Raw genomic sequence first — 16033 nt, 5'->3', positions numbered from 1 at the left:
CGACGTGTAGTTTGCAAGTAATTCGTGCCTATCGAAGGAAATGAAAAATTCCTGTATACCGGGTGTCCTGTAATCTATAAATTGGTAAAATTAGAAAAAAGTTAGGTCCAAGTGAAAAGATAAATCAAAAATACGGAATAAATGTATCAGATCAGAGGAAGGAACGTTAATTGCTTGTAAATTTTGTTCTTTAAAAGTGAAAAAAGTTATTGTAGAGGATTTCAGTCGATCAGTGGTATTCTGGATCGATGATCTTTCAATGGAGAATAAGTCGCGAGGAAGGAAGAAAATTCGTCGATAATGACGTCTTAAGAGAAATTACTGAAAATGATCCACAGCAAACAGTGAGGGAGACGATACTTCAAAGACACCCACATCACCCTACGGTTATCCGTCACTGGGCACAAATAGGAAAAGTAAAGAATATGGACAAATGGACAAACTCATTTAGCTTGAGTTAAGCGACATATAAGAGCCGAGGTAAACAGTCGCCCCGTTATTTCGAAGAAATAAACAGAATGCATTAGAATATGAAACTTTGTCGTTGCATCTACCCTGCTTTTAATCTTTTATTACAGATTATATTATACTAATTGTCATCCTTTCTTGCAGTTTCTCTGGTATCAACATTTTCGAAGAATCTCGCTGTATACTAATTCACTAATGAAAATCACTACTAGAAATTTAAATACTGACGAAAGATATTATTAATAGGGAAGTGAAAAAATTACTAATGGAAAAATTAAAAAAGTTACTAACAAAGAACAGAAGGAATTTATTAATAAGAAAATGAAAAAATTGCTAGTAGTAAAGCTAAAAAAGTGATTAACAAAGAACAAAAAGAATTTGTTAACAAGAAAATGAAAAAATGATTAGTTTAAATAAAAAATGACTAGTAAAACAAAAAGAATTTATCAATAAGGAAATGAAAAAGTTACTAGTTGAAAAACTAAAAAAGTTACCAACAAAGGACAAAAAGAATATTAATTAAAGGATTTAGCAAATTACTATTAGAAAATCTAAAGAATTAAATAACAAAAAAAAAAAGTTCGTAGTAAAAAAAACTAGAAAATTACAAATTAAAAAGTAAAAAATAAGTAACGAAAATTATCAGTAAAGAAATTACCGAATTACTAATAAAAATCTAATGGAGCACTTAACGTGGACGTTAATAATAAAATAATAATATCATCCTCTGATAAGACATGTCAAGTACCAGTAACCAATCGACAATAAGTTACATGCGGTGTGTACATTAAGAACGTATAGTCACTGGTGGTAACATAGCGAGGTTGGAAATTATTGTACCTAGCGACAATACCGATTAATACAGCGATGACCCTAGTGATGTCACTACCATTACTGGCTGTATACAGTTTGTAATTGTAGGTAATACGTCAAGCAATCAGATACAAAAAAAAAAACAATCTGTTAACTTCTAATTTTACTTTAATTCACGTATTATGAGTTACTATTAATTCACATTCAATTTTATTCCATATTTAAAATATTTAAAAGAACTTTAATTTTTCATATACCATCATCGATAACGCTGCAAGAAAGAAACTCAAACACGTCGATATCGGTAGAGTGATACATATGTTCTTTACTCCAGCCAAATATTTAAAGTTACCATTTCGATATTCGAAACATTAGTAGTTTTTTCTACACTGATTTTACGACCTCGCTATGTCACTCGAAGCTAACTATACCAATCAACGGCACGTGCGAAGTTAGGCTAGTTTCGCGAAGCCCTACGCTGTTCGTCGCGTATAGAAATCTCTTAACCTCGAGTAAAAATTATAAAAACAAGTAACACATTTGAAAAGGAAAGAGTCAGAGATCGTACCGGTATTATAATTAGAATCTAAATTGATCACGAGTCTGAAATAAATTCCTCGGTAATTCATTTGAAATTTATTCTAAAAGGTGATATTTAATTCGAACGCTTCCTAACCTAAAGCGTATCATGTGTCTACGTTCTGTTTACGTTCGATATCGAGAGTGTATTAACGATTATTATTACACGAAGTGAAACTGAGAAGAAACATTCGTGAAACGTATTTTCTAATTAAACAACATAGACGTTGCTTTACTAATTTGTTATCGAATGTGTAAAGGTAAATAGACGATGAAGTTTGTATTATAAACTGTATCGGTAAAGTGTACATTATTTTAAATAAAAGTTTTGAATATTCATACGTGCAATGTACATACATGTGTTTTCTACATATCGAATGGCAGTTTCTCGTTATGAGTCACAAATTGATAAAAGTATAGTATGAAGGAATATAATAAAATGATTTTATATCTATACTTTACGTGTTTAATATTTGTCATTAGTTAATATCAATTAACTATTATGTATTTACCTTTACGATGTCCTAATGTAAACTGAATTGGAAAATTTACAGTGACTTAAATAGGAAACTTCGAGAAGACTGATTATAATATGAATCGGATTTGCGAAATCATTTACACGATATATTAAGCTGAATAACAATACACACAACATAAAAACTAATAATACGATTGCCAAAGTTGACTAAAGTGAACCCTAAATTATTCGTATAACAATAATAAAAGGTTAGAATAGTAAATTATTAATATTTTTATTGTAATAGAGAACATATTTTGATTTTCTATCATCCTTTTATTTCCTATACTTTAAAATTCTAAATAGAAAAATGATTCTTAAGGACTCGAATAATTACATAATTGCTTTTTTAGGTTAAGTATATAAATATTAGATATACAATACAAATAAACGAACGTCCCATTTAAAAAGAGTGGAAAGAATAATTATTATTAATAATATTAAAAACATGATTAATAATAGTAGATAAAAAATAAATTTGCCACTATTTTGAATACTTTTCGAAAAAATTGTTTGTTAGACGTTACTAAAATAGTACGTGTATACTATAGGATATATGTACATGAAGATGTTAATAGGGAGTCATTTGAGGTACTGATGACAAATGAAGCGCCTTGCTTACAAAAGAGGTCGATTTGTTACTTTTCTTACATATTGACAACCATTATTGTGTCATGTATTGTAATTATCGAATTCGTGCGCACATTCCACGCTGAATACCTAGTGATTCTTATGGCTTCGTTCTTCAACGTGACCAGGTATTGCTTTTCGAACCAACTAACTCAATGAACGATGACCTTTCCCCTTACAAAATATTTATAGTTTTTGTTTTCAAACAAATATGCTTCGTATATTTATTTCCAAGTTTAAATTATTCATTTCATTAAATTAAATTATTTATATTATTTAATTTTTTAATTAATAATATTATTTTATAATCAAAAAATTATACACATTTATATGTTCTTTTCCCCTTCTTCACCTTTTCTCTTATAAAAATATTACTTACAAACAGTTATAATTATTGTTTACTGTATTGAATTATTTATAAACAGTATTGCTTTTTTTTTTAAATAGAATAAAAGAAAATTTCAGTATCAAGTAATTGTATGATTAAGTACCTTTCAAAAATTTTAAATATAGGTAAATCAGTAATATTATAAATTGTTAAAGAGTAAATAAATAATTAACGGTTGAAAGAAATTATTTTTTATTTTGAAAATAGGTAAGTATATAGTAACTATATAAAAATGAACTCTTTCATAGAAACTGATGGTAATGAAGAAAACGTTACACACTACATAATTTTTGTTATAATACCTGCTATAATAAACAACTATAATAACATAAATAACACTATAAAATATTCCGAAAATTATTTTTAGTTTAATAAATAAAATCGTAAAGTTTCCATTACATCAATATATTTAAAACTTGAATTATTATTTTTTTCTTAATAATTATTCATAATACCATATAATAACTATTCTTAACGAAACATAATTGTTTCTTGGTATTTACAAAATTTTGTGCACATATAACACTCTAATTTATAATACATAAATAAACTCAAATATTTTCTCTAAAAAACACGTTAAAAACAGAAAAAATAACACGTATTCAAAATTTTTATTTTAATTTTTTAAATGTTTTATTAAATTTCAACTTGATGTTTGTTTCTAAATGTTACTAGATCAATTGTAGAGATATCAGATACTTTTAGTCGTGTTTCTCTTGGTCATAGGAACTGTAGTCGCTACGTTATTTGCAATAAAATCTTCCAAGAAATTACTTTCACAATGTCAAGATAGAACATACCTGAAAACAGGATCAGAATAGTTGCAAGACATTTAAGTGCATTGTATATATTCAGAGTTGAGAAAATAAAATTTCTAATCCAGAAAAATATTTAAAATAACTGCATTCTGTCAAAAAAAATTGATAAAAGGTAATAAACATGTGCAATATTAATCATCATTACTTGGTTATTATTATACTTATTTTTTATTTTCATTAAATTTAATTAATCAAATAATAAATTGACTTAATTAAATAGGTATGAAATGTAAAATTCAATTAAAAAGTCATCATCAAAAAATTATTAAAAAATAAAACAAAATATTTTCAAATAATTTTTAAGTAAAATTTTGTAACTAAATGGAAATATAAATAGATTCATTTGGAAAAAAAAAGTTGCTCAAAATATACAAAATTTGTTTATATACTAGATGTAATCAAACTACTATTAATTCAGAATAAAATAGGAAGAATACTAATTTCAATAAAGATTTAGTTGATAGATATGCACAAGCCATCTTAGTTTGGCACACCTTTTAGTTTTAAAAATAAAACAACTTACTACATTAAGTAAAATTTGCGAATTAATCCAATATTTCAATATCTGCTAAAATTATATCAACTACCAACTACAGTCAGTCACAAAAGTATTCCATCATACGTATAATTTAAACTCCATGCCTTGTGTTTGAAATAAACATGTAATAAACATAAAAATAAATTATATTATGCTATAGTAAAGTTAATACACAGTATAATGGTACAAAATACAATATTGATGACAGTGATGAAGGAGTGAGACGGATAAAGCGGAATGGAAAAATAAATTATACGCGTGGAAAAAAATTTTTGTGACCGACTGTACTTGACGCTTTGTATCTCTAAGATGAAGTTATGTCCTACGTAACTGTCTTTATTAATTGTAACTCGTTTCTAACTTGAAATGATCGAGTTAATCAATTAGGAAATAAAGTAATATTGGTAAGTTAATAATTAATTTGGTTAAACATAATTTAATAAATAAAACATACAGCAAATATGTAGTAAATATACCTAAACAGAAAAAATAACTAAAAATAATTACATTTACTTATATCCCTTTCTATTTTAAATTAAAATTCAAAAGGATTAAAAAGAAATGGAGAAAATAATAAAATAGTAACAATGGTAAGAATTGTACAATTTATCAATTTAGTAAATTATGCATACATACATATCCATGCTACAAATATCTTATAATAAAATATACACCAATTTTTTTCCCAAATTTCATTTTTGAAAAAAATTCCTTTTAATCTTCAAATAAATTATCACTAATTGTTTAATATTAATTTAGACTGTTACAAGGTATTATAATTGAAGATAAAGATTTTTACGTATCACGGTTATTTCCCAAAAAATCATACCAAAAATGATATCCATTTTAACGATTCTCTTGTATGAATCGATTTTTGTCACACACATACTGCAAACGTAGACAAGACCATTTTCATGTTTCTATTTATGTCTTTTATAATCATAGTAAATTTCATTACTCTTTTTAAATATAGTTCATCGTTAAAATATTTTTGTTTCATTTCTTCACCTAATTTTTAAACGCAAAAGAAAACAAAGAAGAAATGACAGTATGTGGTGAGGGAAGCAGTTTCATGACCTTGAGCGACCCAAATCTTACACTCTAACTATAGCAACTCTTTGACTTTTTACGATACAGCTATAATACCCATTAAAATATTCTATATAAAAAATATGAAAAAAATATTTTAATTTCTCAAAATATTGAGAAAGTTATTTTTATTTATTGAAAAAAAGAACAGAAACGTAGAATTTAATTTTAATATATAAGTAAATAAAATGCAAAACATCATGATGCATATGTTAAAAATTGATAATCGTTGAAAATAAATTACATACATCTTTCTGATTTCCCAATTATTCTATTTGGTGTAGATAACCTACATATATAAAACTAATGATAGACCATCGCGTAAACCAGTTCAAAGAAGCCTCGTCCAGTAAATACTATTCTATATTTTCAGTTTACTTTTCCACGAAGAACCACTTTTCTCTTGACAGCATTATACGTATTTACAGGACACCGTATAAGTAACCAATATTACTCCACGTATACACACAACCGTGCATATCCACCAGAAATTCGCACAAGAAACAGAATTTCAAAACCGATTTTTCCCAGAACGAAGCCTGACGCAACTTCGTGCCTCGAATTTATATTTTTACCCAAAATATTTACATTTTGCAATTTCCATTTTAATTTACGTCGACAAAGAATCGCCTTCCTTCCAATCCAACCTATTCCCCATTGCGCAATTACAATCGCATTTAAAATATATCTCACGTACGATGCTTTATATTAATCTCGACATAAATTATCAACCGCGAGAAGCCCCGTACAAAACGTGCAACGAGACCAGCTACAGCCATTTACCTCGACGTTCACTCCAGTCCCGTAAGAATGTCTTAAAATGCAAGACACGCATGATCAGCCTACGCTAAAACCAAGATAGAGTCGAAAACTAATGAAAAATCAGCGCCACGGCGCGCGGCCGAAAAGTTTCCCGGCACCATTTTGAAATAGCTCGGCACACCTACACGTACGTACGCGCGTGTTGGTACGAGCTCGGGCCGAACGAGTATTCGCGTTTCTTCGTAGTGCTAATTATCACGGGTCTAGATTCGGTCGATTTCGAAATCGCGGTCTCGCAGAATCGAATCGATATAGTTCCTCGATGATATTTTCAAGAGGTATTCTTGATATTCTGGCACTTACCCAGTAGGCAGATTCTCAGTGAACAGAGGCGGACACGTGTCACAGGAAGTCCGTCCGATAGTCGTGGTCGAATATTAGAGAGTAGCACTCACCTTGCCGGAGGTCGGAGAAGTTCTGAGATGCGCTGACTCTTGGCAGGTTTCTCGATTCGCTTACGGAAGCCTCAACAAAACTCGGCAATCTAATTTGCTGGTAATTTACGTGCCGATATCTTCAATCATTGTTGTCATAAGAATATACCACGGCGAATGTTCGACTCGCGTATAATCCGGAATGAATAAACTGACCGTGTTAACCTTCCTCCCGGCCTGGATGGATCTCGAGTTGTTGCAAAGCCCCCTAAGGCACCGATGGAAATAAACTTTCTGCGGGAAAGAAATTAACCTATGTTTATTGTGTCTGGAAACAATCGTCATATTCGTAGCGATATGATATCGATAGCGAGAGATATCGTTATAGTATTTAAGCTGTCTGATGATTTAAAACGGAGTCGAAAGCTAGATAAAAGTTAGGCTATTAAGAGAGTGATTAAATCCTTGGGGGATTACGTTACTGTTTACGTTCGAGATTCGCAACGAACCTAACCTAACTTTTTATCTGTAGTCTTGAGTAAGGTATGCAGCATCTTGGGAAGAATAATTTATTTCGTATATAGTGTCCTATAGAGAGTATATTTGTTGATATTTAATTAGGAAGCAATAGGTTTCGGTGATACTTGGCTTCGAACGTAACCAAGTGTCTGTGTCGTATGAATCTCTAATCTGTTGCTTAAATAGATTGCATTGGTTACAAACGCAGTTTCGCGTTGGTATTCCATTACGATTCCGACATTGTTGGTAGTGAATTTGTTGTGACTTTTTCGTATAATTCTGTCAAAATTTTGATGAAAAATTAATCGAGATGTAGATGCGTTTTATGATAACGATTCGTCGTTATGTTTCTTCCTATATTTTAAATATTTTTCAAACAGTGTCTCGATAGTAGTAAAAATTGATTCCACATGTTATCATTATTATTTACAATAATATAAAAAGAAAAACATTATTTTATTTAAAATACCAAAATAATAATAATTTTTTGTAATAAATAACCAAATTAATAAATAATTATAAAGAGCAATATAATAAATAAACAAATCTACTTTCTTTATAATGCAATAAAATTCACATTTTTGAGATATTACTATATTTTTTAAAAATTGATTTTTTGGTTCTTCCACTCACAATCTTTTTTTTTGGTAAAACCATAAATTAATAAATAATAATAAAGATCGATATAATAAATCAGCAAATTAATTTCTTTTATTATACAATAAAATTCACATTTCTGAGACATTACTTTCTTTTTTAAAAATTGATATTTGATTCTTTCAATCACAACCATTTTTTGTAAAATCATAAAAAACTTTGTTATAGAAATACAAATATAATGAAAAATTTGCAGATCATTTTAAATCATGGAAACTAAAACTGCAAGTTTAAAAAATTTTTTAAAACTGATTAATATTTTTCCCAATACTGTTTAATTTTATTCGTGATAGTATAGTTAGTAATAGTAACAAACAAAAAGGATTCAGCAATAAAGAATAGCAGTATGTGACGAGCTTCGAATGACGTCAGATAAAGTAAAAAAAATTAATGTTACATTATTCCTATTTCGTTTGTAATTAGTCATAATGTTAAGATATCTATCAATTAATAATTATTCCATAATGCAAGCTTCTTCTTATATTTTCTATTGAAATTAGTAAAATCTACTCGTATACTAAATTAAAATTTTTGATCATACTGTTTACCTGATTTGTTATAATTTGATTTTTCACCTTGAACGAAGGCAATATATTCGAAAAATACCGTTAAATAAAAATACATACTAAATTTCTACTATTGTACAAATAGTATGTTATTACAAATAGGTAGTTAATTTTATTTTTATTTTTTCTTTATTTTAGCGAATTTTTTATTTATATTTTATACGAAAACATTACAATAGTTTAAATTCCTAAATTTAAATTTACTACTATGGAATTTAGTTTAAAAATAATATATTACTATTAAATTTAGTAAATTTAAATGCATAGTTTTTCATAGAAATAAAAATGAAATGGAATGAAACAATTATTTATTCCTTATAGGAAATTTTTGTATAAATACATAATAGCATTTACTAATAATTTAGTTTCTTAGAGATATAGTTTATTAGATAATTAAAATACTAATATATACTTGCTAAAGTAATTTATATACATTGACTAAACTCACGTCACATTTTTCAAAATAAATTATAACAATTTTATTTTTCATTCGTTTTATGGTAAATATTTTGAGAAAAGGAATATCGTTATCAAAATTACGGGATTAATTAGAAAATGTTTATAAAATATTTGGCAATATAATAATGTAATGTCAATTATTAATTGATACAAAAATAAAAAAATAATGTTACATAAGATTCTTATGAATCGAAAAAGATTTGTTATATAAGAATTTATTAATAAGGAAATGAAAAAATTACTAGTGGAATAAATGAATAAATTTGAAACTTTGGTGTTTTTCCGAAATGAAAAATTTTCTAGTAGTAAAATTAAAAAAGTTACTAACAAAGAACAAAAAGAATTTATTAATAAGGAAATGAAAAAATTACTAGAGGAATAAATGAATAAATTTGAGACTCTGATGTTTTTCCAAAATGATATATTAATGATAATAGAAAGGAGAAATAATGTAAAAAGTGATACAATTTTTTTTTCGTCTATTTGGAATATTTTACAAAAAATTGATTGCAAAAAATATAATTAAAAACTCCAAATAAGTTATTTAAGGTTTGAATAATTTTTGTTGACTTCTAACTAAATTTCATTATATACGTAACCGATTAATACTAAAGCAAGAATTTCATTGGTGGATTACAGGGATCGATTTATTGGCTAATCGTCAAGATTCGTTAGATAAAATTTTTGTAGATAGCTCAACATTGCAAGCAACGAAGATGGTTTATTTCTGTATTATGCTTGAATAAATAATAAGGGATTATTAATTTAATTATACCAACAAAAATTTGTTATAATTTAATATTTAAAATTTAATATTATAATTATCAAACAATTGAACGAGTAAACCTAATATGTATTATATAGAATAGTCAGTAAAATTTGAGGTTATATATCTTTATATATAAAATTGAACGACTTTATAATTATTAAATATTTTAATGTCTCGTTATGTATTGCATATAAAAAAAATAATTTATCTATTAAAATTTATCAAAATATCATTAAGATTTAATAAAACTTTTTAATAAAAATATATTGTAAATTATAAAAATAAATGTAATCGTAAATCTGTTCAATTTTATAATAAGACAATTAAAAGTAATGATTTTTTTTACTATTTCATAAATAATTAAAAAATAATAGAGCATCAAAATAAATTTAATAATAATACAAAATTCATAAATATTTTCATATAGATGTATATAGAATATTATTAAATGATAGTTATTTTTTCTCGGTAAAAACATAAAACGGTAAAAAAAAAGTTGATACTAGTCACTAGGCATTTATATTTGCCGAATATATGTACTTATTGATTAACAATCAAAACAAAAATTAGTAAAATTCATTCAATAGGATGAAAGCAATAAATATATTTCGAACAAAAATGAACGATATAATCCTCTTTTACACGTAAGATATATTATGTATTAAATATAATTTTGGTGGTTTTTAAGTCGTACACATTAATTAACATTATGTTTTGAATTTTAATGTTAGTTATATTACATTATAAAGTGATTTTTATTATTATAAATTTAATATATTATGTTATAAAATGTAACCATTATTTTTATATATTTATCACTTATTTTATTTATAAAGCAATTTAAACATAGTATTAAAAATACATACCTTAAAATTCGATGTTCTGCATAAGGTAATAATATTTAACATTTAATGGGATACATATGCTATATTTAACTGTGCATAATCATTGATACAAATAGTCAAACTAATGATTAACAATGAACATATATATGTATGTGTGTATACAAGATGTAGATGTATATGTACATGTATATTTTGTTATATCATCAATACTTTTCTCGAATTAAGTAATATAAAATTATTTTCAAATTTAAAATAGTTTAATACTAACTTAAGTATGAAGCACATAACAAATTTTAATATTAATTGAATGTAATTTGAAAGTGTTTTTTTAATTGTGAAAATTCAAACTGTTGTACGATTGTACACTGCAAAGCGCCATATGCACATACTAATAGAGAGGGAAATTTAAATCTATCGATCGTACTAAAAATCTTACATTACCTGATAAAACATATTATGTATAAGTATAAGAGAATAAAAATGACAATAAAATAAATTATTATTTAATAATCCGGTAATATATATTTTTCTTTCTATATAGAAATTCTTATTATTGTATGATTTTTTTAAATATTTATCATGAAGCCAGTCAAAAAAAATTATATGATCGAGAAAAAAATATACAGCAAACAAACGAAACATCATATTATCAATGAATTAAGAGTTTTAATTGACCAACCGTAAATAAAAATATTTAAATATTTAGTATGTTGATGATATTTTGTAACCCAAAAAAGACACTTTTTCAATTATATACTCTTAAAGAAATAAAATGGGAGGGCTTTGTAAGTAATTGAAAAGTAAATATAGGAGTTTGTAGATTTATTGTTAAATATAATTTCTATTTTTAATTAATCTTTTTAAAAAATTTATGTTTATTTCTATTTAATAATTGTATTAAGTGTAATGTATTCAGTCAGAATATTTCTATATATATTTGAATTTTTTAAATTTTAATAAGAATAAGTGAATATCAATAATTTATTATTTAAAAGCTTCATATAAACATTCAAACAATATGTACTTATTGTTAGCTCAAGCAGTATCTATTATGGGTTAAGATACTAGAAATTACATTCAGTAGACAGTAGCATAAATTCTAACCTGTATAACCTCAATTTATCTCTCTTCGTGTAGAACACGCTCCAATAAGAAGTAATCGAATTCTGTTTCGAAATGTATAAATATTCAAATCTTATAAAAGCAAATACCAGTTATGCCAAACATATGCAACGTTTAAGTAATAGAATATTCGGTGAAGTAACAAGGAAAACTAATTCGAAATCCATGAAAGTTGTTAAATTGTTCAGTGAGAAGCCGATACAGAAACGACCAGAAATTGTTGATTATTATCCACGACACGCTGAAACTGATCTATTGATGAAACACCTTAGAAATTATGGATTATTCAAAGATGAACATGCAGACTTTAAAGACGAGTATGATCGTAAGAGAGAACTTCGTGGTAAAGTGAAATGGGTTCCACCACAATTTAGAAAATAATTAATTACCTTAAACTCAATGTATTATATCTCAAACTGTATATTTTATATAAAATGTGTTTTATGTAATACATATATGTATTTAAAGATCGAATATTATCATCTATAAATAATAATATAAAAATTCCAAAATACAAATTGAAAAAATAAATATAGTCTCTTAGGATATACAATAACAATACTAGAATAAGAGGCAGTTACATCTTCGAAATTAAATGGCAATAATAATTCAAAATCGTCTATTTCTATTTGGTCCTTGTTGTGTTGTACCATAATTTTATCAAACTGTTGATTGTTACATAACAGTGATTTGTTTATAGTAATGAATTTCTTTTTTTTATTCAAATTTTCTACAATTTGTTTATTGTTTTGGGAATTTCCAATTTCCTTATATTTATAAATATTGTTACTTGATTCATTTGCTACATCTGCGTAAGACAGTTTATAATAATCATCATCAGAAGATGTATTTGTATCCTTAGAATGATTAAAAATAAATTTACATAATTTATTTCAAAAATAAGATTTGTTCGTACTTTCTGTAAATATTTCTTGATATTTCATTGCTGTTTCAGATATGTTATGTAATTGCACCTTTGTTTCCTTTGGCCAACAACTTATCTGTGAACCTAATTGTAGATCTGAATTATTCCATAATCTATCATATATATTAGAATCTTCTTTAAATGTACACTGTGTTTCATTTATTCTCCTGTTAGATTTCCATTCTCCTATATCTTTTTTATTAGAAATTAAGTCATTTATCCATATCCTAATAATAAAAGTTACGTAATATATTTTAAATGTATAAATGTTACATTTTGTATATAATTTTTAAATTTCATCACAATTTATTTATAATTAAAATCTATCTTTCATTTTCTATCTATTTTTCATTCTATATATATTAAATTAAATTTATAAGAAAATTGTTTTAGTTCTTTCTTATAAAATTTAAAATATATTTTAGGTCTTAAAATTGATTAAAAACTACAGTTAATTTTATCTGTAAACATATACCTGAATTCACTGAGATCAATATATGTTGAAAAGTTTTCACACTCTAAAGAAAAATTTGTCCATGATGCAATTCCAACTAGAGCTGTCTCATGATTTTGATTTTCACATACAACTGGAGAACCAGGATTACCAGCACAGGCTTTCATTTCATCTTTAAATTCAACCATTGCACAAAATAGATTTGTATAATTTGTATTTGTTTTTGTCATATATGTGCACATTTTCCAAGAGCTAAGAATTACTTCATAATATTGAATTGGTTTAGCCAAGACTTTTAAAGATGGTGAAACATAACTTTGCCACCCAAATATTAAGCATAGTTTATAATCATCATCATATTTGACAGGTACAACTTTGGGTGGAACTATTTTATTATGGCACATATCAAATGGTTTGGTAAGTTTTAAAAGAGCTATGTTATGATCTCGATCAGGAAGAACAGAATAAGCTTCATAAGTAGGATATATGTAAGTAGCTTTTACAGGTACTGTTTGTTTAGAGTTAATTCCATTCAGTCCAGTTGCAAATAAAGTAATGGACTATATCAATAAAATTAAGATATGACTATAAATATCCATTTCTTATTATTAGATAGAAAAATTATCATACATTTCTCTTATCTTGCACGCATTGTGCTGCGGTTAAAACCCAGTCTGCTGAAAGAAGTACTCCCCCACATGGTGCTATTGTTTGAAATTGTATCAGCCAAGGAAACTGACCATCCTGAGCTCTTTTACCTTTCAGTAGCATACTTTTATATTCTTTCAAATTTAGTAAGATAAAAAACAACAAGATGTATAATGACATATTTCTTAAAATATGATTAAAGTACAATATATTTAGATGTTTTATTTGTATGTAGCTACCTTCAACTTAATACTATAATGGTATTATATAAATACATAATATAAATATGCAAGATCTTTACTTAACATAAAACCGTTTATTAAAAAGAAAATACAATAATAAATATGGCAAACAATTGGCAGTATTTGTATTATTTATAGATAAGATTTAAAAAATTTTTGATATAAATGATTATTCCATTTGTTTTTTGTAAATTTTATACATATATATTAGTTATTATTAATTTCACTTTTTCTATGACTTATTATTCATTTTTCTATTACTAACTAAAGGATGTTTTATTCGTGAACAATAATAATAATAATAATAATAATAATAATAATAATAATAAATTTACTAGTAAATTTATTTTTAATAGTTTATAATTCTTCTTTTACATATTTTTCTTTATTTTCAGCTTTTAAGTCTTGTTTCTTTTTTTTTTTCTCATTTTTTCCTTCTCTGTCTTCTTTTTTACTACTAGTTTCACCTTTTTCCTTCAAACAAGAATCATCGTCTCCCTTCAATGCTCTTTCTGAACATAAATATCTAATTGGATAAAAATTACGTAGTTGAATTAGATTCAAGACATAAAATGTAAAAACAAAAATAACAATAATAATAATCAATACCTAATTAAAGGAATTTCTCCTTGATAATTATGATACCATTCTTCAATATCTGATTCATGATTTTCAAGCAAATCTTCACATTGTGATTTTAAAGTAGTAATTTCAACAGATGGTTTATCCCATAATTCATATGGGATTCCTAGTTCAACTTTAACACCTTTATCCCTAAATAAATGTACAAATGTAATAATTTCTTATATCACTATAAGTTAAGATTTTCTATCTTTAAATTATATCTTACACGAGTTCATGGATTGCTTTAAATGTCTGACTCATGCCTTTGGCAAATCTTGTACTGTCTGTTCTTTCTTTGTGAATATTATAATCCAATATACGTTCACAAAGATTCTCCATACTTTCTACTAATCGTAACTCTCTAAATAATATAAAATTGAAGTAAATTAATATAATTTATATACACATTGAATACTGCATTTTGTAAAATAATATATGAATTTACGATTTTTTATATTCTTTTTTTTTCTTGGGTAGAACATCATCAACACAATATCCAATTTCAAGTACATCATGTGTTTTACCGGTTTCATCTAGTTTAGCTTCTAATTCGGTGGCAACAACTTTGCAAACTATAACAAAACAATGATATATGATCTTTGAACAGTTATAAAAAGTTATGAATATAGAGTTACCTTCGCATTTATTTGCATATTTAACACCCTGCTCTTCTTCTGGACCACCAATTACACAATACGAAAATAATAAATATGTTAAAAATATTTTTGTTAGAATATACATGGTAAGATCACAGAATTATAATTATTTAAAAGAACTGTATCATGGAATGATTCGAATTATTTATATACATTTATGATACTTCTAGTTTACATCTAATCATATCTGAATGCTTCGTTATAAATATTGTTGCAAATGTATCTAAAAGTTTGTAAATGAAAGAACCGGGAATGTTAACTACATTTAGGATTGTGAGAGTTTATCGCGTATCGTAATTATTCTAGGAATTCAATAATAAATACAACAAACAGACATTATTCTGAAAAATTTTATTGCTACCTTTCGTCATTACATATATAAAAATGTTTATGTTTTTTTATTTTAAAAACATATATATAAATAAATATGATTTTCACGAAGGAATTTAGTTTGTGTGGCTGTATTCTATTCGTTAATATAGGCGGTGGATTTAAATATATCCAATGAGAA

At 25.9% G+C, this 16033-nt stretch overlaps 4 protein-coding genes across 8 annotated transcripts in view; 1 reads left to right on the top strand and 3 right to left on the bottom strand.

Moving 5' to 3' along the window:
- Ggamma30A (guanine nucleotide-binding protein subunit gamma-e) overlaps nt 1-7309 on the bottom strand; it is a 53841-nt gene extending 46532 nt beyond the window's left edge. For 4 of the 5 annotated variants that reach the window (XR_001890207.1, XR_001890208.1, XR_001890209.1 and 1 more), the window contains exon 1: nt 6966-7051. The gene's annotated coding sequence lies outside the window, so the exon portion shown is untranslated. The other variant, XR_001890210.1, reaches the window with a different exon arrangement.
- Nucleotides 7310-11963: 4654 nt separating this feature from the next.
- Nucleotides 11964-12354, top strand: mRpS33 (mitochondrial ribosomal protein S33). Its single transcript, XM_017899984.1, has one exon. The coding sequence runs from the start codon at nt 12028-12030 to the stop codon at nt 12352-12354; it is 327 nt and encodes a 108-aa protein (XP_017755473.1). The 5' UTR covers nt 11964-12027.
- Nucleotides 12355-12452: 98 nt separating this feature from the next.
- On the bottom strand, nt 12453-13756 carry LOC108547436 (uncharacterized). The gene is given in 2 exon segments (XM_083287391.1): nt 12453-13125; nt 13374-13756. Coding segments are annotated over 2 exon segments (1056 nt in total).
- Nucleotides 13757-14599: 843 nt separating this feature from the next.
- Nucleotides 14600-15726, bottom strand: CNPYb (FGF signaling regulator protein canopy b). Its single transcript, XM_017899981.1, has 5 exons — nt 15502-15726; nt 15312-15438; nt 15093-15227; nt 14852-15016; nt 14600-14768 (listed from the first exon to the last, which is right to left on the bottom strand). The coding sequence occupies exons 1-5, from the start codon at nt 15605-15607 to the stop codon at nt 14600-14602; spliced, it is 702 nt and encodes a 233-aa protein (XP_017755470.1). The 5' UTR covers nt 15608-15726.
- Nucleotides 15727-16033: the final 307 nt, after the last annotated feature.

This window comes from Eufriesea mexicana, unplaced genomic scaffold, assembly GCF_001483705.2.
Source record: "Eufriesea mexicana isolate 0111107269 unplaced genomic scaffold, ASM148370v2 scaffold1030, whole genome shotgun sequence".
NCBI classification, from domain to species: Eukaryota; Metazoa; Arthropoda; class Insecta; order Hymenoptera; family Apidae; genus Eufriesea; species Eufriesea mexicana.
Note: the sequence above shows the minus strand (reverse complement) of the source record. Positions and strands in the feature narration are given on the sequence as shown.